This window comes from Delphinapterus leucas, chromosome 8, assembly GCF_059928025.1.
Source record: "Delphinapterus leucas isolate spDelLeu-1000000601 "Yukka" chromosome 8, BTC_Dleu_Yukka2, whole genome shotgun sequence".
NCBI classification, from domain to species: Eukaryota; Metazoa; Chordata; class Mammalia; order Artiodactyla; family Monodontidae; genus Delphinapterus; species Delphinapterus leucas.
The window spans coordinates 94,270,267-94,298,144 of record NC_143136.1 but is presented as its reverse complement, the minus strand read 5'-3'; the positions used below and the strand labels follow the sequence as shown (position 1 = coordinate 94,298,144).

The window sequence follows — 27,878 nt, the reverse complement described above, 5'->3', positions numbered from 1 at the left end:
GAACCTCTGGCCCTTTTGCCCGTTGCTGTTTCTGTCACCTCCCCCTCTTCTCCCCAGTCTGTTGATGAGAACTGTAGCTTTCCAGTCTAGGTTGGCCATGAAAACCATAAGCTCTGTTGCCAGATGGGCAGATTTGATTCTGGGTGGAGGGCAAAAGCCTGTGGCTTTGCCTACTAAAAGTAGCAGACTCAATTGAGAATGGATGGGGAAACCCTGTACCTTTGCTAGGTCAAGGTTCCACACCTAGTCCAAAGCCAGTGGTGGATTATTCAGAAATGTAACAGGGAGATCCTGTATGAAAGCCATAGTAGAGCTGGATACACTCTGTACACATCCCTGTATGATAGGAAAACTACATGTGTGCATGGAAGACCCAAGAGAGCCCTAACTTGAGAACTGGTTGCAACTTTGTATGCATTCCCCAACCTGGACACACAGATCAGTCAGCAGAAGGAAAGCGTTATGGGCTCAGCTATTTGAGCACAATCTGTGCCCAAATTACTGATTTACCACTAAGCTATACAGACAAGGGGTAGCCCCTAGGGAGCCAGGCTAAAAAAATAAGATTACTGAATAGAGACATAAGTAACAATTCTTTGGGGAATACAGATTGCACAGTTGTAGTCTGCAATTTACTAAATACAAACAAACAAAAAAGAAACTAACAACCAGCAGAAAGTTAAACAGGACCTGATTTTACTACAATATGTTATCTAAATGTAATTTTCAACCACAAATTAATAGATTTGCAAGGTCACACAGGGAAGTGTGACACGTGTAAGTAGAAAAAAACAGTCGGTAGAAATGGACTCTTTATTGGGTCCAGAGGTTGGATGCAGCAATAACTTCACTTATAAGTGTGTTCAAAGAATTAAAGGAACTGTATCGAAAGAATTAAAAATAGACTAACAATGAGTCAAATAGGAAGCCTCAATAAATAGAAATTATAATAAAGAACCAAATGGAAATTCCTAGAGTTGTAAAGGATAGCTGAAATAAACTTTGACCAGATATGCTCAAAAGCAGATCTGAGATAGCAGAATAAAGAGTTGGTGGATTTGAAAAATTAATAGAAATTATCCAATCCAAAGAATAAAAGAAAAAATTAGAGAAAGATGAACAGAACTTTAGAGATGCATGGGTCAGTATCATTGTTCCAAAGTGTACTGTAAAAAAAAAAAAAAAAGTATACTGTAATGGGAATCCCAGATGAAGAGAAAGAAAAGGGCAGAAAATATTATTTCAGAAATAATGGCTGAAAACTTCCCAGGTATGATGGAGAAAAAAAAAAAAATTCCTCAGGGACCCTAGAATCTCAGTGAACTCCAAGTAGGATAAACACAAAAGAGAACCACACCTAGATACATTCTAGTCAACTTGCTGAAACCCAAAGACAAAGAGAATCAAAAACAGCAAGGGAAAAATGACTCATCATGTACAAGAGGACAATACTGCTTGCTGACTTCTCATTAAAAGCAGTGGGAGTCAGAGGGCAGTACAGTGACATATTCAGAGTGCTGAAACAGAAAAAACTATCGACCAGGAATTCTATAGGCACCAAAACTAACTTTCAAAAATAAAGGTGAGGGGGCTTCCCTGGTGGTACAGTGGTTGAGAATCCGCCTGCCAATGCAGGGGACACGGGTTCGATCCCTGGTCCGGGAGGATCCCACATGCCTGGAGCAGCTAAGCCCGTGCGCCACAACTGCTGAGCCTGTGCTCTAGAGCCCGTGAGCCACAACTGCTGAGCCTGTGTGCCATAACTACTGAAGCCTGTGTTCCTGGAGCCTGTGCTCCACAACAAGAGAAGCCACTGCAATGAGAAGCCCACACACCGCAACAAAGAGTGGTCTCTGCTTGCCGCAACTAGAGAGAGCCCACGTGCAGTGTACAATGAGGACCCAACACAGCCAAAAATAAATAAATTTATTAAAAAAAAGAAAATAAATGTGAAATAACAACATTGTCATATAAACAAAGCCTGAGAATTCATTGTAGGCTCACCCGCCTTACTGGCAGTATTAAAGAAAGCAGTAACGCGGATCCACGGGAAGAAATGAAGAGCATTGGAAATTCCCTAATAAATACAAAAGATATATTCTCCTATTTTTTTAAAACATAAGTTTGCTTAAGCAATTATAGCACTGTATTGTTGGGTTTGTAACATGTATCCATAATATATATGACAATATTGCACAAAGAGGGGAAGAAATGGAGCTATGTTGTATAAAATTGCTAGATTTTACCAAAATTAACCTAGCAGTGTTACTGAACCAGACTTGGGTCCATTTGCCTGTGTGCAGGCAAGCTAGTCTACTGGCACTGGGTTGTGGTGAAGGGAAGTGCAGCATTTATTGCAGGGAGCCAAGCAAGGAGTCTAGGGCAGCCAGTGCTTAAAAGACCCGAAGGCTTTCAAGGAAAGGTTTATAAAGACAGGGTGAGGGAGGGGGTGGTTTGTGGGGTGTGTGATCAGCTTGTGGACATTCTTCTGATGGGTTGGTAGTGAGGTAATTGGAAGTCAGCATCATCAACCTGCTGCTTCCAACCAGTCTGGGCCCTACATGGCTGCAGACAGTTAACTTTTCCCACCTGGTGCGGGTTTCAGTATCTTCAAAACAGCTCAAAGGATGTGGCTGAGAATATTTAATTCCTCCTCCCTTGAGGAATTAAAGGTCCTTGACTTTGTTTATGGCTAAACTATTACTATTTTGTCTTGCTTGACTGTTTTCCTTTCTGCTTTTTCTCACTTCTCTGATTAAGTTTATTCTTTGACTAAAGTTTTTCTACAGACAGAAGGTAGGCAGAGGACATGGGTGGGAGTCCTGTTCCAGGAAGGGCCCAGAGGGTTCTGCTAGGTTATAGTAGATTATAAATTAAAGATACAGAATGCAGTATTGAAGGATCATTGGGGGAGAACATTGAAAAAAAGCAGTTGTTTATTGAACACTTCCATTTTCTCACTTTTTTTTTTTTTTTTTTTTGCGGTACTCTCACCGCTGTGGCCTCTCCTGTTGCGGAGCACAGGCTCCGGGCGGGCAGGCTCAGCGGACACGGCTCACGGGTCCAGCCGCTCGGCGGCACGCGGGATCTTCCCGGACCGCGGCACGAACCCATGTCCCCTGCATCGGCAGGCGGACTCTCAACTACTGCGCCACCAGGGAAGCCCCTCTAAGTTACTTTTGTAGATGCTAGGGATTTAAATATGTCTAAGAAATGGTTCTGTCATTGTTTATCACCACCGTTTTTGGTGATCCATTATTTTATGCATATATTCTTTATACTGTTTGAAGAGGCTCTGAATATATTTCTTTCTAAAGTAATACATGTAAGGATTTTAAAATTGTAGCAAGCAAGAAAGAAAAAGCCATCTCAAAACAAAAGAGACAAAAGTGAGTGGTAGATTGTCCTGTCTTTCTCAATTGGAGGGTGTGATGCTAAGGCTCATTTATATTTAAACTTAGTATACATATGTAATTTGTTAGATAAAACAACTCTATTATTAAGTATTGCCATAGTGGGATTTTTATTTTTTATGTTGATGCATTTGAGGTCCGAATAAATTTAAATCGCTAAAGTAGAAGTTGTAGGAAATATAAAGATTTATTAATGAAATTCATTATCTTACATCACATTCCCCCTTCACTTTTCCCACTCTCTCCTCCACATCCTTCCCTTTTCCACATATACAAAAATGTGGGCTAAAACATCTCATGCTTTCTTAATTTTGGATAACCAAGCACAAAACCATGTGAAATGTGTGTTATATCCATCATATACTTTTTATGAATATGTGAGATATATGTATATGTATTTTTGTGCATTGGGGAATTCTTTAATATGGATTTTACTATACGTATTGTTGTGATAAATATTTCTTTTTTCTCAGCATTTCATATAGCCTTATATCATTAAGTTCAGATTTACCTTATTTTTTTAATGACTTAAATTTTTCCTAGTATAGAGAGGTACTGTAATTACCCATTTCTCTGTTGAAGGAGCTTAAAGTTGTTTCTGGTTTTTCACAATTAAACTATTATAATGAAGTTCATTGTACATATATCTTTGTGCATTTGTATGAATGTTTTTGTAGCATAGATATAGAGAGATATAATTCAAATTTTGTGATTTTTTTTTTTTTTTGGCTGTACGCGGGCCTCTCACTGCTGTGGCCTCTCCCGTTGCGGAGCACAGGCTCCAGATGCGCAGGCTCAGCGGCCATGGCTCACGGGCCCAGCTGCTCTGTGGCATGTGGGATCTTCCCAGACCGGGGCACGAGCCCATGTCCCCTGAATCGGCAGGCAGACTCTCAACCACTGTGCCACCAGGGAAGCCCAAATTTTGTGAATTTTAAATATTGATAAATTTTACCTTTTTGTCCTATGGAAATGTTTTAAGAGTTTATACCACCACCTGTGTGGCATATCCCAAACTCTTGCCAACACTGGATCTTATCAGTGTTTTATATTTTTTGCAGATTTAATAGGTTGTGATATCTTTTTTTTTAAAGTGATTTATTTATTTATTATTTATTTTTTGCTGTGTTGGGTCTTCGTTTCTGTGCGAGGGCTTTCTCTAGTTGTGGTGAGTGGGGGCCACTCTTCATCGCGGTGCGCAGGCCTCTCACTGTTGTGGCCTCTCTTGTTGCGGAGCACAGGCTCCAGACGCGCAGGCTCAGTAGTTGTGGCTCACGGGCCCAGTTGCTCCGCGGTATGTGGGATCCTCCCAGACCAGGGCTTGAACCCGTGTCTCCTGCATTGGCAGGCAGACTCTCAACCACTGCGCCGCCAGGGAAGCCCCGAGGTTGTGATATCTTGTTTCATTTACCTAGTCACTGTTGAGGTTGAAAATCTTTTAATAGAATTATTAGCCATTTATATTTCTCATTATTGGAAATATATATTAGTTTTGCTTATTCTTAATTTTTTATTGTGACACATGATAAAATTTACCATTTTAACCATTTTTAAGTGTACCATTCAGTGGCGTTAAGTACTTTCAAATTTTTTGCAGCTGTCACCACTGTCCATCTTCGGAACTTTTTCATTTTCCCATATTGAAACTCTGTATTCATTAAACAATAACTCCCCATTCCTTCCTACCCTAGCCCCTGCTAAGTACCATTCTACTTTCTGCCTCTATGAGTTTGACTACTCTATGTACCTCATATAAGTAGAATCATAAAATATTTATCCTTTTGTGACTGGCTTATTTCACTTAACATAATGTCTTCAAATTTCATCTGTGTTGTAGTATGTAGAATGTCTTTCCTTTTAAGGATGAATAATATTTCATTGTATGTATGTCCCACATTTTGTTTATCCATTCATCTGTTAATTGACAGTTGGTTTGTTTCCACCTTTTGACTGTTGTGGATAATGCTGCTGTGAACATGGGTGTTCAAATATCTGTTTTGAGTCTGTGTTTTTAATTCTTTTGGGTATTGGCCCAGATGTGGAATTGCTGGTCATCCTGTGTTTTAAATTTTTGAAGAACCACTGTGTTCTTTTCCATAGCAGCTGTACCATTTAGCATTTCCACCAGTCATGCTCAAGCATTCTGATTTTTCCATATCCATGTCAATACTTGTTTTCTGCGTTGTTTTGCTTTTTTTTGTGGTACGCGGGCCTCTCACTGCTGTGGCCTCTCCTGTTGCGGAGCACAGGCCCCGTATGTGCAGGCTCAGCGGCCATGGCTCACGGGCCCAGCCGCTCCGCGGCATGTGGGATCTTCCCAGACCAGGGCACGAACCTGCGTCCCCTGCATCGGCAGGCGGACTCTCAACCACTGCGCCACCAGGGAGGCCCTGTTTTGCATTTTTAATGATAGCCATTCTAATAGATGTGAAGTAGTATCTTGTGGTTTTGATTTACATTTCCCTAATAATTAGTAATGTTGGCTACATCTTTTCATGTGCTTATTTGCAATTTGTATATCTTCTTCAGAGTAATGTCTATTGAAATCCTTTGTCCTTTTTTTTTTTTTTTTTTGCGGTACGTGGGACTCTCACTGTTGTGGCCTCTCCCGTTGCGGAGCACAGGCTCTGGACGCTCAGGCTCAGTGGCCATGGCTCACGGGCCCAGCCACTGCATGGCATGTGGGATCTTCCCGGACTGGGGCACGAACCCGTGTCCTCGGCATCGGCAGGCGGACTCTCAACCACTGCGCCACCAGGGAAGCCCCCCTTTGTCCATTTTTTAATGTTTTGTTGATTTTGCTCATTTTTTAAAGGTCCCACCTAATGTTTGTTTACTTGAGGAAGGCGTGATCTCAGGTTCAAGTAGTTCTAGTAGGGAAAGGAAATCAATGATTTATATTGATCTTTAAAAAAAATTAATTCCTCGTTACTGCCACTAGGAGGCTTAGCAAGTGTAATCAGGTTTCTTGACAAAGCCAGTGTGCATAAAAACAACCTTTTTTTGGTAAGGTATAATTGATATATAATGTTATATTAGTTTCAGGTGTACAACATAATGCTTTGGTATTTGTATATATTGTGAAACGATCACCATAGTAAGTCCTGTTATTATCTGTTAGCATACACAGTTACAATTTTTTTTTCTTGTGATGAGAACTTTTAAGATTTATTCTCTTAGCAACTTGCAAATATGCAGTACAGTATTATTAACTGTAGTCACCATGCTGTACATTACATTGCCATGACTTACTTTATAACTGGAAATTTGTACCTTTTGATCCTTTCACCCATTTTGAATACCTCTGACACACCACCTCTGGGAGCCAACAATCTGTTGTCTGTATCTATGACCTAGGTGTTTTTTTTGTTTTTCTCATTTGTTTTCTGGTTTTTTTTTTTTTGATTCCATATGTAAGTGAGATCATATGTTATTTTGCCTTTCTCTGTCTGACTTGTTTCAATTAGCATAATGTCCTCAAGTCCATCCATGTTGTTGCAAATGGTAAGATTTCATCCTTTTCTATGACAGAATAATATTCCATTGTATATGTATACCACATTTTTTTAATCCATTCATCCATCAATGGATACTTAAGTTGTTTCCATATCTTGGCTATTGTAAATAATGCTGCATTGAACATGGGGGTGCATATATCTTTTTGAATTAGTTTTTGTTTTCTTTGGATAAACACCCAGAAATAGAATTGCTGGATCATATGGTAGCTCTGTTTAAAAATTTTTTGGAGGTACCTCCATACTGTTTTTCCTGCTGGCTGCACCAATTTACATTCCCACCAGGGTTCCCTTTTTTTATATCCTTGCCAGTACTTGTTTTTCTTTTTTTAAAATTTTATTTATTTATTTTTGGTTGCATTGGGTCTTCGTTGCCTCTTGCAGGCTTTCTCTAGTTGTGACGAGTGAGAGCTACTCTTCTTTGTGGTGCGCGGGCTTCTCATTGCGGTGGTTTCTCTTGTTGCAGAGCATGGGCTCTAGGCACGCGGGCTTCAGTAGTTGTGGCATGTGGGCTCAGTAATCGTGTCTCATGGGCTGTAGAGCGCAGGCTCAGTAGTTGTGGCGCGCGGGCTTAGTTGCTCCGCGGCATGTGGGATCTTCCCAGACCAGGGCTTGAACCCATGTCCCCTGCATTGGCAGGCGGATTCTTAACCACTGCGCCACCAAGGAACCCCTTGTTTTTCTTTACTTTTTGATGATAGCCACTCTAAAAGGTATAAGGCGATTTGTCATTGTGGTTTTGATTTACGTTTCCCTGATGATTAGTGATGTTGAGCATCTTTTCATGTACCTGTCAACCACTTGTATATATTGATCTCTTAATAATAATAGAAGAAATACATTTGAAATCCAAGAAGAGAGCATATTTAACAGGGGTAATGGGGTGGTATTTGAGATAAATCTTCAAAATAAGAATCCATTGCTCTTCTGTGATGGCAGTTGAGTGTAGGGGAAACATTCCAGGTAATGGAAACAAAGTACTGATCAGTAGGGGAGATGAACCTTTGAAAAGAAGGTACAAAAAGTATATATAATGCAATCTTTTTTGAGGATAGGATGAGTAAATGGATGGACGGAATAGTTCTGGAAGAATGACTGAGAAACTGTTGGTAGTGGTTTCACTCTAGTGCCTGGGGATACTAAGGCAAAATATTGTTTTGTTTCCTTTCTTCCAAGGACATTAAGAAAAGAAAGAAGAAAACTGTATTTAAAGACCTTTAGAGCTTAAAAATCACAGCTCTGGGTTCTTTACAGTATTTGATGCTGCTTCTACATAACTAATTTTGATTTCAGGGGTAGGAGGGTGGAGGTGAGGTGAGAAGATGAAATAAATTTTTGTCATCTAAATAGTAAACAGATTATGGGTCGGACTTTAAAATGTTTTTTTTTTTTTTTTTTTTTTTGCGGTACGCGGGCCTCTCACTGTTGTGGCCTCTCCTGTTGCGGATCACAGGCTCTGGATGCGCAGGCTCAGCGGCCATGGCTCACGGGCCGAGCCGCTCCGTGGCATGTGGGATCTTCCCAGACCGGGGCACAAACCTGTGTCCCCTGCATCGGCAGGCGGAATCTCAACCACTGTGCCACCAGGGAAGCCCTAAAACGTTTTAAATCTTTTTTTTTTATTGCTGTTTTGGGGGATTTCTTGAGAATGTTCATAAAAATAAGCATTCATAACTGTTTACATAGAGTTAAATTAGGCAAATGAGTAATGCCTTTTATAAATTTATTTTAAAAATATTATTAAATAAAAATACATTGGGGAGTGAATAGGGTAGGAATTTTCAGGAGGCAAGATCATCAGTTTGACCTTAACATTTTTGTAAATTTTGGCTACAAATCTGTCGTTTTTAAAGGACTTGTCAACTAAATGAGAAGTTTTCATTACTGTGGGATACCATAGCAAGAGTAAGCCATTTTCTGATAATTTTGTGATTCCTATCTAATATGTTATTGAGTAAAAGAGTATAAGAATTCCTTACTTAGGATACTAGAGTAAACCGTGTTCTCAGCACAAGTACATCATGGCTGATAATTCTTTTCCTGACATTTAGGGAATCAATTAAACTTTATCTTTCCACATTAGTGGACTTAATGTTATCTGTTAATTAACGCAAGATGTCAGTGCTGGCTTTCATCTTTTATTTTTGAAAGCTAACTTTTAAGACAAACCTGTTATTTAATGTTTTTTCTTTGTGATTTCAGTAAACTGCTCCTAATTTGTAAAGAATAGAGAGAAAATAGATGAATGATGGAAATTTTTCACCAAATGAAGGAAATACAGGTTGTTATAGATTCAGTTGCCATTTAAGAAAGAAAGAATGACCTGTAGTTCAAGCCTAATTTCCTTCAGGGAAATTTTTTCATGTTTCTCAAATAATAAATTTTTGTATTCTGACATTTTCCCCTGTTTAATGGCAGTTATTCTTTTCTTTTTTTTTTTTTAAGGTACGGACTCCGAGAGTTTGTGGTGATCGCCCCTGCCGCAAATAATGATGCTGTTCTCAGTGAATCTAAGTGCAATCTTCTTCTGAGTTCTGTGTCTGTTGCTTTGGGAAACACTGGCTGGTAGGTGGACATTTCGAAAAACCTTGAGTTGAGTTTAAGAACTATTCTAAATTATAATTTATGAGGGAAAATGATTACTGTTAGGTTTTTGATTATGACTAAGATTAGTACTTGTACATTATTATATTGGAATAAGGTATATAAGGACAAACTCAACAAAACCTTTAGGGAAAGCATTTCTAAAGGGAAACTTACTGAAATATTACATGAATATTTAAAATGGAGAATAAATGGTACTGTTTTTGTATTTTGCTTCCACATGTTTAGTTTATTTAAATTTTGGTGCAAAATCTAATTTTAAAACTTGATGACAGAGCATCGCCTTGTTCAGCCTCAGCTAGGAACATGCATTCAGGTAACTCAAATTTTTTGTTTCTCTGCACACGTCTTCAAATGCTTTGAAAGTGCTACGAGTATTGATTTTGAGATTACAAATAGATTTTAGTGAGTAGGCTAATTTGCGGTTATGGAAGTCTTTGAATGAGGAGGAGAACTATGTCCTCAAATGATAAAGTACAAAATAATTCACCACTAGTGTGGGTTTAATTTATATTGCTTAATACCTGTGAATCAAGCTTTATTATGATCTTGGAAAGCCTCATATGATAGGATCACTTTTATTCAAGAAAATTTTTATTCTGCTTTTTTATGACTTTCAGCCATTTTAAAATAGTTTTCTGACTACAAAGTGCCACTAAGTGATAATTTCTTCAGTTTATTAGTGTAAGGAGAAAAGGAACTAAGAGTGTTTTTGTTTTAAATATAAGTCTGTGGAGTATTCCTTGTTTAGTGCTTTTAAATAGTTGAGATTAAAATAACGTAATAGTGGAAAAACTTGAGATTAAGGAGTTATTCAGTGTTTAGTGAACTTACAGTCTATTCCTTTTTAATTGTGCCCTATAGCCAGGTGCCACTCTTCGTGCAAATTCATCAGAAATGGCGAAGAATGTATGTGGGAGAATGTCAGGGTCCTGGTGTCCGAACTGATTTTGAAATGGTTCATCTTCGAAAAGTGCCAAATCAGTACACTCATTTATCAGGTCTGCTGGATATCTTCAAATCAAAGATTGTGAGTTGGCATTGACATTTTCAGTCTTATAAAAGCAGTAATTTGGTAATTTTATCGATTACATAGAAATATTTCTAATGTTGAAATGTAATTACTTAGAAGAAAGATGTAATTGACTACATAAATTACTGTGTATGTTTCAACAAAGAGTCCAATTAGATTTTTAGTGTACTAATGCTCTGATTTTGTTTGTTCAGTTTGTTAACATTTATCCCCTACGTTATTAACTCTTTATACTCCTTTTCCTCTAATGAGTAATGTTGCCAACCTCACCACATGAGTGAGCTTCAGCATAGTTGCTTGTTCAGGGCTCTGACTATGAGTAACTGAGATGTGAACTCTTTGGGTTCTGAATTGCTTTTTTTCCCCCAAGGGTCTATTTAATTTGATGTTTAAGATTAATCAGGCTTATATTCTATGACTGAGAGCAGCAGGGCTGAATTGGATGTGCTCAGTATATCTTTGGTGTTCTTTAAAAACACTATCACAGAGATATGGATGATTTGCTTGTGCTACTCTGGGGGAAGAATTAGGGTCTAGTTTGAGGAGCTATTTGTGAATACCTCTAGAAAAGAGAGCAAAACAAGGTAAGTAAGTGGTGGAAGGGATTCTCCACTTAGAGAAGTAGTTCCCTTGAGTGATTAAGTTGACACCCATTACACTAAAAGTGATCAAACTTGATTAACAAACTGATATTAGATATCTCCTGGTATGGTACATTGAATAGGATATATCATCTGTGTTGCATTCCTGCTAAAAATGTTTAACATAAATTGAAACATGAGGAAACAATCACATATTTCCAAAATGAGCCATATTTTACAAAGTAAAGCCCAGACTCTTTAAAAATGTCAGTATCATGATAGGCAAAACAAAGGCTGGGAGCTGTTTAGCCTAAAGGAGACTGAAGTAACATAACATGCATGATCCTTGATCAAAACAAAATAGCCACAGAGGACACAATTGGGACAGTTGGGGCAATTTTAATATGGACTATATGTTAGAAAATAGTATCAGTATTAAACTTCTTGAGTGTGATAACCCTTGTTCACAGGAATTACATGCTAAGTATTTAGGGGTGAATTGCCATGATGCCTACAACTTACTTTCAGAGGTTCAGCCAAAAAAATTATTTATGTAAATATATGATAGTATGTGCATGTATCAAAATGTTAATTGGTGAGCTTGGTGAAAGTCATACCGGTATTCATTACGCTAGCTTTGCAACCTTTCTGAAGGTTTGCAAATTTTGAAAAGGAAAAAAATGTGAGAAAAAAACGCTGAAATGTCTTTTTTAACATACATTGTTTGTAGAAAGATATTTAGGATTAGAATTTAATTTCATAAAAATTATGTTTTCAATTTTGAGGCCATAAATATCAGGGTGGTAGGATTATCACCACCCAGATAAATCCGTTTGATATTTTTTAAAAAGTCTGCATATACTGGGTTAAGAAATTTAAGTATAAATTTCTCTATACCTTTAGTCCCTTCCTCAAAATAACTATTGTTAGCTGTTTCTTGTGATTATCTCTATTAAAAAAAGCATAGAAGCATATCTTTTAGAAAGTTCCATGTCTGTATGTAACTTTTTTTCAGAACCTTTCTGGACTCTGAAATGCTTTAAGTACTGCTTAATTCTACACGTGTTGCTTTGAGAAATTTTTGAAAAAGTCAAGTATGCGTTATTTCTACCCCATTAGTTTTACTTTGTTCTCACCAGAAGTCTTCAATTATATTTAATTATTTTAGATCAAATTCTAGTCAGATGCAAATATTAATGCTTTATTCCTCTTCTTAAAAAACATTAGTGAATGTTATTTTCATGGATCTTTTATGTCACTCTTTCATGTTACTCAATTTCTCTTTACTGAAACTGGGGACCACCTTGATCTGTGGAGCCTGACTTTCATTATGACTATTTACTAATTGTACTTAAAAAAAAAGTGTTCCTAATCAGTTTATCACATCATCTGTCAGAACTTTCACAAACCTCTTGTCTAAATATGAAACATTTCTCAAAGTTGATTTGATAGAGTTGAACTTAAGATAATTGAGACCTGGTTTGGGTACTTTACTTGTTTTACATAGTTAAAGCTACCCAATATGTGGCTCTCTTATACTTTCTTTATAAAGCTATCTTTATAAATATTACTCTTTAAATCTACTAGAAGTGTTCCAAGCACTCACCCTCCACTGGCAGTTTATTTCATTTTCACATGGATCTAATTATTAGAAAAGGCTTCATTGGCAGGGTGGCAGCAGAGGGTGGTTGTCCTTGGAATCACATAAAATTTAAGTTTAAATCCTCTTTTGCCATATAATCCTCTAAGTATTTGAAAACTCTCTCATACCCTAGTCTTTCCTTTTTCAGTTTAGACATTCTTCATTCTATCAGATGTTCCTTATATTTCGTAGTTTTATATTCTGATTGTTGTTTTGGATATTTGTCTTTTTTAGAACTACATTTCTTCATGTTCTGGGGAAATTTTGTTTGCAGGCTCATTTTGAATGAAGGCTTTATTTACAGTTTTTAACTTTCTCTCCCGTCCTCTCTAGTGGTTTTGTAATTTTGTGGTTGCTCCTTACCTGCAGAATATTTCAGACACTGGTCTTAAAATGATGTTTGGAGCTTTTTGCTCCATATTGATATTGGGGTATTGCACATTGAGTCTTGGACTCATTGGATTGCTTGCTTGGGTCATGAGAGTGGGTTTGTCCCCCGCTCACACAACTTTCCCTAGCCCCATACCTTCCAACAAAGCCACTGCACGAAGCAGGAGTGCCCTGCCCCAGCGTCTGCCTTAAGCCGAGAGTCTTACAGTACCCTCATTCTGGGCGGAGTACTTTTGGTTCCATTTAATGTAGTCTGTAATCCTGGCTCTCACTGCCTTCGTCTGCATGTGGAACTCAGCAAGCATATGCCTTGAGCCCCATTTAACACTTTGGATTTTCTGTACCTTTTCTAAGGCCCACAAAGATATTTATGTCATGTTTGGTCCTAGACATTTCTTTTTGGTCATCTCTTTCTGTATTTGTCTACATTGCTATGTGACTGGAGCGGAGGTTATGTGTCAAAGTGACCTTGTTATGGTTTCTAGATCATTTACACCCAATTACAGGTGAACGCTCATTTGATATCTAGACCTGAGTAAAAAATAAATATTCCTGACCAGCCAGAATCTTACCTTGCTTGTCTAGGACACAGCAGCCCAAAACTGAATTAGCTTTTTTCTTTGGCAGCTACCTTATTTTGTGACTTGAGATTGAGTTTGTATTCAGTTAAAGTTACTAATGACATTTATAGATGCTGCTGCTGAGCTAAATGTCTCTTTATTCCTCCTGACCAGCAATATCAGCAACACCTGGAAACTGGGTAGATATGCAGAATACTATTGAATCTACATTTTCACAAGCTTACTAGGTCATTCCTATGCATATTTAGGTCTTATTTTACATTAATATAGGTTAACCATTATTAAGGGAAGCTGAGATTGTGGGATGTTTGGATGATATTATTAATTTTTATGATTTTTAATGAAAAGATAGATCTAAATTTTCTGATTCATTAATATAAACTACATGAGTGGCCATTTGTCACAGTCTAAAATTCTGGTTAAATATTTAAGACTGGCTTTAATTTGAGTTTATTTTCATTTAAAAGAAAGAAAAGACATCATCTTCTCAAACCTAGTGTTACACTTTATATAATAGTTTTACCTTATTTAAAAAATGAGTCACATTTTTTTCCACATTCAACATGGCTGAAGAGAATAGTAAGAAATTTGTATAATTAAAATTGTATAAGATATTTTGAAAGAGCACTTTACATAATAAAATTTAATATCTCTTTTCCTGGTAGTAGTTTAAACAGCTTTATTTTAATGTAATTTGCTCTCTGGCATTAATTCATCTCTTGAGCTTTTAAGCTGTGAGAATTTCTCCCATGAAAATGATTTCCTAAATTCTGCACCTTTGGCTCTAATAACTTAGTGACTTTGTTTTCCTTTTTAATGGCTAGACTATCATACATTTTTCATGGCTAGAATGTGCGTGCCATATCTAACACTGTAATCTGAAAATCCACATTTCATGAAGGTAGTAATTTATCCATTCCAATAGTTTGAAATTTGGTTCTGGTATTTACAAGGGTACTAACATTTACATGGTATTGTCTTTGCATTTATTTCCTAGGGATGTACTTTAACTCCATTGCCTCCAGTTAGTATTGCTATACGGTTTACCTATGTACTTCAGGATTGGCAGCAGTATTTTTGGCCTCAGCAGCCTCCAGGTGAGATAATTTAGAACTATATTTAACTTACTGAATATAAATGGAGGGAAAATATATTCAGAAATTAAAACTATTTAACAATGTGTTTCAAGTGTTTGAAATATTTGTAACTCATTTTAAATGTAATATTGCTGATTTCATTGCCTTTATCATTTTTTCTCTTAAAAAAAGCTGTGTAGGTTGTTCTAGAGACAGAATTATTCTATACTTGAGAATCTTTTTTTTTTTTTTTTTTGGTGGTACGCGGGCCTCTCACTGTTGTGGCCTCTCCCGTTGCGGAGCACAGGCTCAGTACGCGCAGGATCAGCGGCCATGGCTCACGGGCCTAGCCACCCTGCGGCATGTGGGATTTTCCCCGACCGGGGCATGAACCCGTGTACCCTGCATCGGCAGGCGGACTCTCAACCACTGCGCCACCGGGGAAGCCCTGACAATCTGTTTTTGAAAGCTAATATTATTTATAAAGCATTCCCTTGCCGTGGAACATCGTGTGCTGCAAATTAGTACGTAATGAGTAAAATGTCTGCTTTCAGAATATAATAAGAGAAGCCACCCTCATAGGCTGCGAACAGACACGCACAGAACCTTATAGAGAGTAGAGTTTGAAGAAGAGGGCTAAATAAGGAAAGCAGAAAAGAGAAAAAGGTGTATATACATATACACTTATGCTGGGAAGAGCTGTAGAATATTTTACTTTAACTTGCATTTTTATAAAACTGTGATTAAAATCATTTTACCTACTTAACCATTGATATACTGATTCATTAACAGTCATTAATTATTAGCCTATAATAGGCCGGCTCTGCCAGGACACAGATATGAACAGACATTATCTAAGTTCTAGAAAAGCTCAGCCTGGTGGACATTTAGCTTAATTAAGTGAGGTTTAGGTTCCTGGATGTTTCTCTCACGAAAAGTGCAATTATATCCAAGTCTATCTAATAAGAAATTTAATATAAACTTATAAAATAATTACAAGGATTTTACTAGCCTGAAAACATTTTCCATTCTACCTTCCTCAAAGAGAAATAAATTATAATAAAATAATATTCTTTACTGTTTATTTTTGTTCCAAAATGGTTGGTTTGTTTATGAGATTGAAAATAGTAAATTATCTTGGGATGTTACTAAAATTAATGTAGTACATTTAGCTTTTGGTGGTTATATATACTACTACTGTTTTATTTTATATACCACTGAATAATTTGAAAGTAATGTGCAGTAAAAGAACTCCATCTAAACTACAGCAGAGGGAAATAAAAGCTAAGCTGAGATTTATATTAGAAGACTCAAATGTTTGTTTTGGTAATTTTAGTTTCCAGACAACAGTACGCCTTTGTTAATGTTCTATTGCTAGTTTTTTAAAATGGGCATCACAATATTAACCTTCTTTCTCAGTGGATTGAAAACCATATAAATTTTTAATATTTTCTCTTTTAAGGGGAAGGGACTGAACATGTAATATGGGCCAGACACTGTGCCTGGCATTTTATATACTGTTTCAGGTAATTCCCATTTACCTATGAGACAAGTATTATTATCTTTCTTAGAGAACAAAAGTAACTGGCCCAAGGCCACATGGTCACCAGGTGATAAAGTTCACATTTAAATCCTGGTCAAACTCCAAGTCCCATCATCCTTTCATTCTACAGTGTAGCTTTTCAACTTTTAATTTGAGTAAAAGTTTTGTACAGTTATAGTCTATTAATAATTTTTAGCTTACTGGTTTAAAAAATGTGCTTAGGACTTCCCTGGCAGTCCAGTGGTTAAGACTCCATGCTTCCACTGCAGTGGGGGCATGGGTTCAATACCTGGTCAGGGAACTAAGATCCTGCATGCAGTGCGGCGTGGCAAAAAAAAAAAAAAAGTGCTTATTGTAAATTTTGAACTCTTAATTCACATCTTATAGTAAAGCTAGTCATTGTGATCTTTATTATAAGCATTCTTTAGTTGGAAAAATGGAATGAATTGACTTGAGAAAATTTACTGAATCAAGTAATTGAGCCATATTTAATAACTAATTTTAATAATTTAGGGTGTAGATAATTGTCAAACATAATTTTAGCAAATCTGGGAGTGTTCATAACTCAACAGTAGACTTTAATTTTAGAAATTCTTAGTGTAGTGTGAATAATTAAAAACAACCATCTATTATTTCAAAGGGAACCCTTTTTGAAGTCTTTTAGAAGTGTTTATTACTTCTTCAAGAGGGATGGAGCTAAGGGGTGATATACCCTCTAAATTCTCCTCTAATCTCAGATACCATTCATAATGGAATGGAAATTCTTTTCTGAACTTCAGATATTTCTGTGTACTGTCAGCTGATATAAGGTTTTATTAATGATGACTAATTTGGGCTATTCAGAAATTATTGACAGCAAAACTGATGAATGTAGGTTGATGATTAAATTTTTTAATACTCAGCTAATCTTTTAGATGCTATTAATCACATTCTGAGAAAATGAAAAGAAATTTACAGGAATAATATTCTCTTGAGTGATATTTAAGGACTATTTCCGAAGAGTAAAATTTAGAATGCATAGCTTGAATACAGCACTTTACAAATAGGAATTAAATGTGTCCTTTTACTGTAACATTCTTGGGGGAAGTCTTTAATATCTGACTGTTCTCTAACTTGCTATATGTATCTTAATGTAGACACTATTAAAACTTTAATTTCTCAAAGGGCTGACCTACCTAGATTTAAATTCTTATTTCTCCATTTTTGGCTAACTTATGGAAAATTTTTTTTTTTCTTGTTTAGATATAGATGCCCTTGTAGGAGGAGAAGTGGGAGGCCTGGAATTTGGCAAGTTACCATTTGGTGCCTGTGAAGATCCTATTAGGTGCGAATTTCATTATATCATTTGAATTATGGGACTTTTACTTTTTAAATTATATTGATGTTGATTTTACTGTGTTTTATAATACTGCAGCCTCCTGGAATGAATGTAGTACTGGAAATAGAGACCTACATGTAACAATCTGTCCATCTTTGTGTTTTTCTCTGTAACTTAAGAAGTAAAAGAGGGTTTAAAGTAATACATAAAATGTACAGAATATAATTTATTGATTATTCCATATAGAAGTGGTTCTTGGTATACTTTGGGGGAAATATTTTAAATATTGAAAAGCACAGACAATATTTTAGAGTTTGGGGTGTCAGAAAGACATTTTTTTTTTTTTTTTGGCACGTGGGCTCAGTAGTTGTGGCTCTCAGGCTCTAGAGCACAGGCTCAGTAGTTGTGGCACACGGGCTTAGTTGCTCCGCAGCATGTGGGATCCTTCCGGACCAGGGCTCGAACCCATGTCCCCTGCATTGGCAGGCAGACTCCCAACCACTGGGCCACCAGGGAAGTCCCCAGACAATATTTTATATAACAAACTTTCATATGTCCATGACCCAGAATTAACAGTTGTTTTCATTTTTCCTGGCCACTTCTTCAAAATACAGAAATTAAGACATAAGTAAGAGACACAAGTGTGACCTTATAGGTTACCCAGTTGCTTTTCTAGAAGAATTACTGAACTTAAAAAATAACTGTTTCACAAGAAAATGCAGGGGTTGAAAAATTTGGTCACTGATAGCAAAATATTTGGAAAATATAAATGGTGCAGATATAAAAACTGTCTCATTTGTTAAACTATTTGGTTATTTAAAAAAATATATTCACATGTATACATATATCTTTAATACTCTCACATAAAGGTAGAAATAATAATACTTTTAACTTAAAAATCATTTAAGGGAGACAATAAAGTGAGTATCTTTTAAAATTGATATTTATTATATGTGCCTGGCACTATACTAAGTAAGGAAGATACCTAAGTAAATAAAACAGACAGTTTCTGCCTTCTTGGCATTTACAGTCTACTTAAAGGAAGTAGACGAACTAATCACCTAAATAAACATACAATTACAAATTGTGGGATAATTTGAAGGAAAAGTACAGGATGTAATGACAGTAAAGTGAGGAACTAGTTTAGATTGATATGCCATCAGTAAAGTCTTCTCAAAGGAAGTGAAATTTATTCTGAGTGTCAATTAGGGGAGGATTTAGCCAGGCAAAGAGTGAGAGAATGACCATTCCAGGTGGAAGGAACAGCATGTGCAAAGTGCCTTGATGCAGGAAAGAGCTTGGCGAGTTTACTGAAGAAAATAGAAGGTGGCTATCATGGCTAGAATGTAGTGAGCAAGGGAGAAAGGGTGTAAGGTGGATTACAGATATATTTGTGGCCCTCCAACTGGTTCATTTATTTGAATTTCACTTAGGGAAAACTTTAGGGGGAGAGAAATAAATTGACCTGGTAGAAATCTGAAGGTTTAATGATTAAATATTTCTTCCAAATTTATATCATGATGTGGAGTCAGTCAGCAAAGGAACAAGTGATTGAAGAAGAACACAGAAATAAGTTGCGGATAAGATGGTGTACATTGGCAGACCATTTAAATCAAACAGTGATTAGCAAATGTTGTGGGCACTATGCTTTTGAAAAGGCATCTTTGGTAGTGGAAGAGGAAATGAAGAGGCTTTTTCCAGTGTCTTCTCTCCTTGTCAAAGAAATTGTTCTATAGTTAGAGGGAGAGGAGAGGCCATAGTCATAAAAACTTAGGAACTGAATCTGCGGTTCATACCTAAAAATATTCAGGAGTGTATAGTTTTAAACCTCTAACCATTCATGTCCTCTGATATCACATACTGTTTGTGGTAATTTTTTTTACATTAAAAATTAGTTTTATTTAAAGTAATAAATTCACGTTCAGTGGAAAAAATTTAGATAACGTTAAAAAAGGCAAAAATCATATGTTTAGTAGTCAGATTGTTTAGTTGCAACTGGTACTCGTCAACTCTAATTCAAGCAAATAATCAGTTTATTGGAAACGTATTTGGTAACTCAAACTCAGACGTTTAATTGGGTCCATTGTAGAACTGGGCTCAGAAAATAGGCTTGAGCCAATGGTGCCTAGTTGTCCGGTTCATAACCAAGGTTACACTGCATTGTTGTGTAGTGCTGGCCCTGCTCTCACAGTGAATTCCTAACTGTACTTGTAGATTCAGTGTCTCAGACAGGAGTTGCTAGTTAGTCGAGCATCACCAAATATCAGAGAAGTGAAATAATTGGCCCTTTTGGCTTCTGTATTCTACAAACATAAGAAGTGAGTTCAGAATCTAGACAGGAGAAAAACGATCAGTAAATTCATAACCCCCCTAGTCATAGGTGATCACTGACAACAGCTTGTTATATGTGCTTCCAGTATTTTTCATATGCATGAAGTAGGTATATATATATACATGTTTATGTATATATATGCAACAAGGGCCCCCAACACCACCCTTAGGTTGATTTGCTAGGAAGACTCACAGGACGCAACCATAGTTGTGCTCATGCCTATGATTTATTACAGCAAAAGGATACAATGCAAAAAATGGCAGAGGGAAAAGGCACATAGGGTGAGGTCCAGAGAAAACCAAGGACAAGCTTCCTCTCCCAGTGTAGTCACACAGGACATGTTTAATCCTCCCAGCAATGAACTGTGACATGTATGAAAGGCTGTGTACCAGGGAAGCTCATTAGAGGCTCAACACTTGGGGTTTTTAATCAGAGACTGGTCATGTAGGCACCCTCTGCCTAGCATGTACCAGAAGGAAACCAGATGTTTGCATAAACTGTATTGTTTGCACAGGTAATTTAGGCAGAGTGAGCCATTCTTATCAGGGAAAGGTAGGAATCCTCCTGAAATTCAAGTTTCCAGATGTCAAGCCAGGGGCCAACCTTGCAAGTAGACCTTTCTAAGTATCAGGCCTGCTGTGATAACTCTTTTCTGCACAGTATTTTTGTACATTTTATAAATGTTTGTCATCTTGTACCTTTTTTGTGGCTTGTTTTTGATTTTATAATTTCACATGAAAAGTTTCTGAAATTTAATATTCATCTATAATAAGAGGTCAGCAAACTATGACCAGTGGACCAAATCTGGCCAATAGCCTGTTTTTGTATAGGTTATGAGCTAAAAATGCTTTTTACATTTTTAAGGGTTTTAAAAGAAAAAAAACAAGAATATAACAGAAACTACATGGCCCATAAAAATCCCCAAATACTTACTTTCTGGTCCTTTGTAGAAAAAGTATGCCAATCCCTGATCTGTATCATGGTGTTTTCAAAATTGAGATATAATTTATGTACCATAAAATACACAATTTTAAAGTATACAATTTAGTGTTTTTAGTGTTTACAGAGTTGTACAGCCATCATCAGTATCTAATTCTGGAACACTTTCATTACCCCCAAAAGAAACCCCTCACCTCTTAACTGTCATCCCCTCCTAGGCTCCTTAGGCCCTCTAGCTCTAGACAAATATTAATCTACTTTTTGCCTGTATGGATTTGACTGTTCTGGACATTTCATATAGATTGGGTTATACCATATATGACCTTTTGTGTCTGGCTTCTTAGCATGTTTTAGAGGTTCATCAACATTTAGCATGAGTCAGTACATCATTGCTTTTTGTGACTGTATAATATGCCATGGTATGTAATACTACCACATTTTATTTATCCATTCATCAGCTGATAGACATTTGGTTTACTTATACTTTTGGCTATTATGTATAGCATAGTTTTTTCTTGCAGACATTAACTTTATATGAATGTGCTACCATTTGCTAAACTGGGTGTTTACAGTTTTATTGTATTATAAATAATGACCACTTCTAACATATATGTACATCTCTGGTTATTTACTGAAGATACAATTCTAGAAGTAGAATTGTTGAGTCAGGATGTATATATACAGTATTAAAGCTTATGGATATATTCTACGTTTTGTTTATTTTAGTGAACTCCACTTAGCAACTACGTGGCCTCACCTGACTGAAGGTATCATTGTGGATAATGATGTTTATTCGTAAGTATGTTAAGAGTAGTACATAGAGGTTCACAAACTTCAGTAGAATAAATTAACTGCCAAGTGGTTAGCAATTTTTCTTTATCAGTTTCTGATACAGTTGGTTGTTGTTTTTCTGTTTTTAAAGATCACTTTTTAGACTGATTGATATGTATTATAGGTGTGTTTTAAGCTGTGGGCTTTGGAGATAGGGTCCTTAGTTCTGGGAAAATGAGCAATCTGAATCTTAATTGGTTTTAGCAAAGGTGTTTTTAAGCAGTTTGGGATTCAATGCATAATTCTGTTGAACTTTTCTTAGCTGGTAAGAAGCATTTGATAAAGGACTTTGAAGAGATTATGGTTATCAAAATATGTGGAAATAATATTTCATCATTAAATGTCAAATAACAGAACATCCATGTCATATACTCCTGGGCAATATAAAATTGCACAGGAAAAAATTGAAAGTTACAGCGAGCACTATCCTGGAAGAACACGGAGAAGGAGGAACATAATTTTAGTACAGTCTCATGGTTGATGCAGAACAGTGAGAAATAGAAGACTTTTTTTTTAATAATTAAAATAAATGTGTTGTATTTTCTGACAGTAAAAGTAACATGAACTTTTAAAATCAGATGATTTAGATGAATAAATTAAAAGAAGAAAGTAGGGCTTCCCTAGTGGCGCAGTGGCAGATGCAGGGGACACGGGTTCGTGCCCCGGTCCGGGAAGATCCCACATGCCGCGGAGTGGCTGGGCCCGTGAGCCATGGCTGCTGAGCCTGCGCGTCCGGAGCCTATGCTCCGCAACGGGAGAGGCCACAACAGTGAGAGGCCCGCATACCGCAAAAAAAAAAAAGAAAGTAAAGACTACCTACAATTCCATTACTTAAAAACCAGTTAGCATTTTGGGGGTATATCTTTTTAAGGTATAAATTTATATATTAATTTGCTTCATTCATTTAATACTTTATTCATTTAATAAATGTAGATCTGTGTTGTCAGTTTTTAAATTGCTGCATAGTATTCCATTAAGTGAATGCACCATAATCTGTTTAACTGAGAAAATGGGGCACTTTTGATCTTGTGGAAATTTTTATAGTTTCTTTTTTTATTAATAAATAATGTAACAAAAAGCAGATTAAAATTATTATGGATTCTTGCTTGTTTCTCATTTCATTTTCTTTATTCCTAAAATGTAATTCTCATTAGATTATCATTGTATGTTGCCTGTCAGGATCATTCTTATGTTTTTTGATTAGTTTGTTTTGTTTTTGGTTTTTCCTTTTGTGCTTTTTTTGTCTATGAAGTTTGATGTCTTAAGGTTTTACTTTTTTTAACTTATCTAAATGGTCTGCATATGAATAACAGTAAGTTTAAGGGAGGCAAAATGGATTGCTTGTCCTTCTATATAATGTTTTTATTAGACTGCATTTTGGTAAATATGTATGAGTCTTGCAGATTGCCATAAATAGGATCTTGTGTTTATTGTTTTGCCTTTTAGTGATTTGGATCCTATTCAGGCTCCCCATTGGTCTGTTAGAGTTCGAAAAGCTGATAATCCTCAGTGTTTGCTAGGTAAGATATTTATGTTCCTTTCCTGAAATAACACAAATCTGTCTCTCCTCCAGATCAGGAACACTGAATGTATTCTTTATACTTTATTTCACCTATCCAAAAAGTATTTTTTATTTTTATTTTTTTACATTGTGACCTCCTCGGTTAACTCCATTAAAAATAAATCTTTGGGACTTCCCTGGTGGCGCAGTGGTTAAGAATCTGCCTGCCAATGCAGGGGACACAGGTTCAGTCCCTGGCCCGGGAAGATCCCACATACCACAGAGCCACTAAGCCCATGCACCACAACTACTGAGCCTGCGCTCTAGAGCCCGTGCTCTGCAACAAGAGAAGCCATGACAATGAGAAGCCCGCACATCACAACGAAGAGTAGCTCCCGCTAGCTGCAACTAGAGAAAGGCTGCCTGCAGCAGCGAAGACCCAACACAGCCAAAAATAAATAGATAAATAAATAAATTTAAAAAATAAAATAAAATAAATCTTTGTCAACAGCAGTGAATCCTTCTAGTTACTCTTGAATAGTACTAGCAGACTTGCTTTCTTGTCATTTGGGGTTTTTTTTTTTTTTTTCAGTACACAGGCCTCTCACTGTTGGGGCCTCTCCCACTGTGGAGCACAGGCTCCAGATGCGCAGGCTCAGTGGCCATGGCTCCACAGGCCCAGCCACTCCGTGGCATGTGGGATCTTCCCAGACCGGGGCACAAACCTGTGTCCCCTGCATTGGCAGGTGGACTCTCAACCACTGAGCCACCAGGGAAGCCCCAAATCTTTTTTCTGATAGAGGAAAAGTGGTGTTAATAATCTTGTACACATCATAGGGATATCTGAAGAAGTCAGTGGAATAACATAAATAGAAATACTTTAAAAGCTATCCATTGGTATTCAGATCCTATTATTAAATCCCATGTCTAGAATTATCTTTCCCTTCCCATTTTTGTAGATAATACCTCTTTCATGAAATCTTCTGAACCTATCTCCTCTTTCCAGTCTTTTTCTATTATATTTAGTACACATGAAAATTATTTCCTCCATTTCTGTGTTCATCCATGCCACCTTTATTTCATTTAACCTGATAAATTACCGTTCAACTGAGGAGTTACTGATGACAATATTAGGGCATTTCTCTAAAGCATTTTTTTCTTGGGCTCTTTATCATTCATCATGTGCTGTTTATTAAATGCTTATTAGCAATGCCATCTGTGCTAACTATATAATAGTGAATACAAAGATAAGGTAAAATTCCTGCCATCAGTGAATTTGTCTTGGGGTATAGGGAGATAGTAGAGGGTTTATATCAAGAGTTTGAGTTGGATAGACCTTGTTTGAAATCCTAGATCCACCAGTTTGAGCAAGTTTCACAATCTCTTCCAGTGTCAGTCAGATAGAGGTAACAATAGTACATACTTCAGAGTGTTAGTAAGAGGATCAAATAAGATCATGTACTTGTGTGTATGTGTATCACATTTAACGCAGTGCCTATCTATAATGAGTATTCAATAAATGGTTTCTCTTGTTTAATCATTGATTTACTAAATTATTAAATTTAGTCACTAAATTTCTTCCTAGTTCCTTATTATTCCTCAGCCGCTGACTTTTGTGATAATTACAGAACCTTAGAATTAAAAGTATTCTTCTCATTTTAAGCTTCTGCCCCTTAATCTCACCCTGTCTCTTTATGTTTATATGACTAGATTATAGGATTATGTAGTCATATACTACAATAAGCTATAGTCACATAGTTTATATGACTAGATTATAGGATTCTCCTACTTGTCTGAAGAACTCCAGGAAATGTTCCAGGTTTATTCAGAACTAGTTGGTGAATTCTCAAACTTGGATATAATTAGTATATTGTATTGTCTAATAATTTTAGTACTGATGGTTCTTGTTAAGATTTAATTTCTTTGCAAACATATCTCATAGAAGCTCTTTAGAAGATATCAAACCTTTTCCCCCTTTCTTATAATGACACAAAGCATATCATTAACATGCAGTTGAAGCTGAAATAACTTCATCCTACATGATTTTTTAATCCTGTAGAAACATGTCTTTAGAATTTATTTTTATTTTTCTAATGGATTCAGAATTCTAGTAGGGTGGCAGCTAGGGAAAGAAGACCACTACATATATATAGTAATATTCTTGTTACTTGTACAACTTAATGAGAATAGATACTATTTGTCTTATTCAGGCAAATAGTAACTGCTTAATGTATCAGATTCAATTATTTTTTCCTTTCATTCTAGAAGTAATTCTAAGGAAAAACTGTTTTACTATCCTGGGCTATGGAGAGAAAGCAAGGCTACCTTTTAAATAGGATTACTTTTTGGATTGGGTAGAAAAAATGAATGGTTCTTTTTCTATCATATCTTAGCTAATAGCTTTTGTGAAAAGACATGTACTTTTATTTATAGGACTGATTTCTTTCAGTTACGTTTCAAAAATGAGTAACATTTTTTTCTATGTAGGTGATTTTGTCACTGAGTTTTTTAAAATTTGCCGTCGAAAGGAGTCAACTGATGAGATTCTCGGACGATCCACATTTGAGGAAGAAGGAAGAGGTGACACCTTTCTCTTTTTTTAAAAGTTATTTTCAAATGTTCCAGCAACTTTTCATCTATTTTTCTAATTTGAGTTATGTTGGGGAAGCAAGTTTTGATGAACTAGGCAGCTACCATTTTCTCCAGGCTATATATACCCTGAGTTAAAACATTGTGTGATTAATAAGTTCTTTCCACCAAAAATGTAAGATATTTTGAAAAGAGGTTTATTTTTGAAGTTCCCTGGGCAGAAATTATGTTACACCTTTGTCAATCATGCATCCATATAAAGCTGAACATGTGTATTAGTAAAAAGTCACTAATGAAAAGAGTGACTAAAATATTCTGTACAGTCATCAGTTTATTCATCACTTTAACCTGCCAAGGTTGGTGATATAATATGTATTCATTTCTATTCTTTTTATAGAAGCTGCTGATATAACTCATGCTTTGTCAAAGTTGACAGAGCCTGCACCGGTTCCAATTCATAAATTATCAGTTTCAAATATGGTACACACTGCAAAGAAGAAAATACAAAAACAGAGAGGTGTAGAAGAATCACCACTGAATAATGATGTCCTCAATACAATTCTCTTGGTAAACTAAATGTAATGTTTTTATATGTCTATATGCACACTCATTTATTCATTATCTATTCAGTCCTATCTATGTGGCAGGCACTGGATTGGGAATATAAAATGAGTAAAACATTGTCTCCACAATGAGCTCCCACTAGTGTAGTGGGAAGAAGGAAAGTAAATAGTAGTTACAGTACCATGTTACATGTGAGAATTCTGGCAAAGGGGCTGTGAGAACATGGCAGAGGGTGCATCTGTCTCTGTCGGAGCAGTGGGGATCAGGGAAAGCTTCATAAAGAGGGACAGAAGGTTTAGAAGCAGAGGAATAGCAGAAGCCTGAGAGAGCATGTTGGACAGTTTGGTGTATGGCAGGGTACTTCCCAGAGGGTGGCCAGGGACAAGGAGAGTAGGAGGTAACCTGCCATGTTGAAGCACTGGGCTTCATCTTAACAGTTTAATGCCATTTTAAGCAGAAGGTTGACATGATCAGAATGGTGTTCTCGAAAACTTTCTTTCACAACAGTCCAGAGAAAACTTCATAGCGAGTACTAGAAGGGGCTAGGGTGTCCCCTAGGTATAGGGTGGTGGAACAGGCCTGGCCTAGGAGCCATACACAGGGTTTAATCCTGACTTATGGTATGACTTTGAACAAGCCATTTAACTTCAGTTTCTTCATTTGAAATGAGTCTAATGAAAACCTGTGAGATTGTTGTGAGTACTAAAGGACCTTCTGTTACACTGCATAAAATAGGCCTTTGCTAGGCGATAGCTGCTCTTACTATAATTGTAGTCATAATCGTACTTCTGGCAATTTGTGCACTGAGACGTTCTTGGGAAAAACCTTCAAGAGTAGTGCAATGAAAAGAATATAGGACTTGAAAACTTGATGTTAATCTTATCCCTGCTGTTTACCTGAGCAAGACTTTTAGCCACATTTTTAGTTTGTATATTTGTAAGATGTGGGCGCTGATACGTAGCTCACGTAGTGGTAGGAGAATAGGATACTGTTTGTAAATGTGCTTAGTAGTGGAGGTTGGCACTTGGTAGTTCCTCTCATTTAAAAAAGTCTGTTTAGCATGTTCTGTAATATGTGGCAAAGTATGCATAGTAAAAGGAATTACAAATCAGCAGTACCACAAAGCACTTGGGAGGAATAGTGATAAAAGGATTGAAAGTAAATTTCTGTAGAGAAGGCCCCTTCTTGAGAATGTATCCTTAGAGATTTTATTCCAATTATATGGCTTTTTACCACTTCTCCACGCCCTCTCTCACACACAGACACACACACACAGACACACATACACACACACACACTCCCTCACACATGTTAACAGAAATCATGTGGAAAGGATACACGAGTCATTACAGGTTTAGTCTGCTTCCCACTTTCTATGGGTATCTCGTAAGATAAAATTACGGGTCTTTAATATCATACTTGTAGC

The 27,878-nt window shown here is 36.7% G+C and overlaps 1 protein-coding gene across 9 annotated transcripts in view; it reads left to right on the top strand.

Moving 5' to 3' along the window:
- RAB3GAP1 (RAB3 GTPase activating protein catalytic subunit 1) overlaps nucleotides 1-27,878 on the top strand; it is a 124,677-nt gene that overhangs the window by 59,780 nt on the left and 37,019 nt on the right. For 7 of the 9 annotated variants that reach the window (XM_022569599.3, XM_089916052.1, XM_089916051.1 and 4 more), the window contains 8 exons: nucleotides 9,374-9,493; nucleotides 10,397-10,562; nucleotides 14,757-14,856; nucleotides 17,621-17,702; nucleotides 21,694-21,762; nucleotides 23,245-23,318; nucleotides 25,787-25,879; nucleotides 26,286-26,455. In XM_022569599.3, coding sequence (XP_022425307.2) covers nucleotides 9,374-9,493; nucleotides 10,397-10,562; nucleotides 14,757-14,856; nucleotides 17,621-17,702; nucleotides 21,694-21,762; nucleotides 23,245-23,318; nucleotides 25,787-25,879; nucleotides 26,286-26,455 — 874 coding nt within the window. Of the gene's footprint in view, nucleotides 1-8,381; nucleotides 8,834-9,373; nucleotides 9,494-9,772; nucleotides 9,849-10,396; nucleotides 10,563-14,756; nucleotides 14,857-17,620; nucleotides 17,703-21,693; nucleotides 21,763-23,244; nucleotides 23,319-25,786; nucleotides 25,880-26,285; nucleotides 26,456-27,878 lie in introns of those variants that run through there. The other 2 variants (XM_089916050.1, XM_022569602.3) reach the window with 2 other exon arrangements.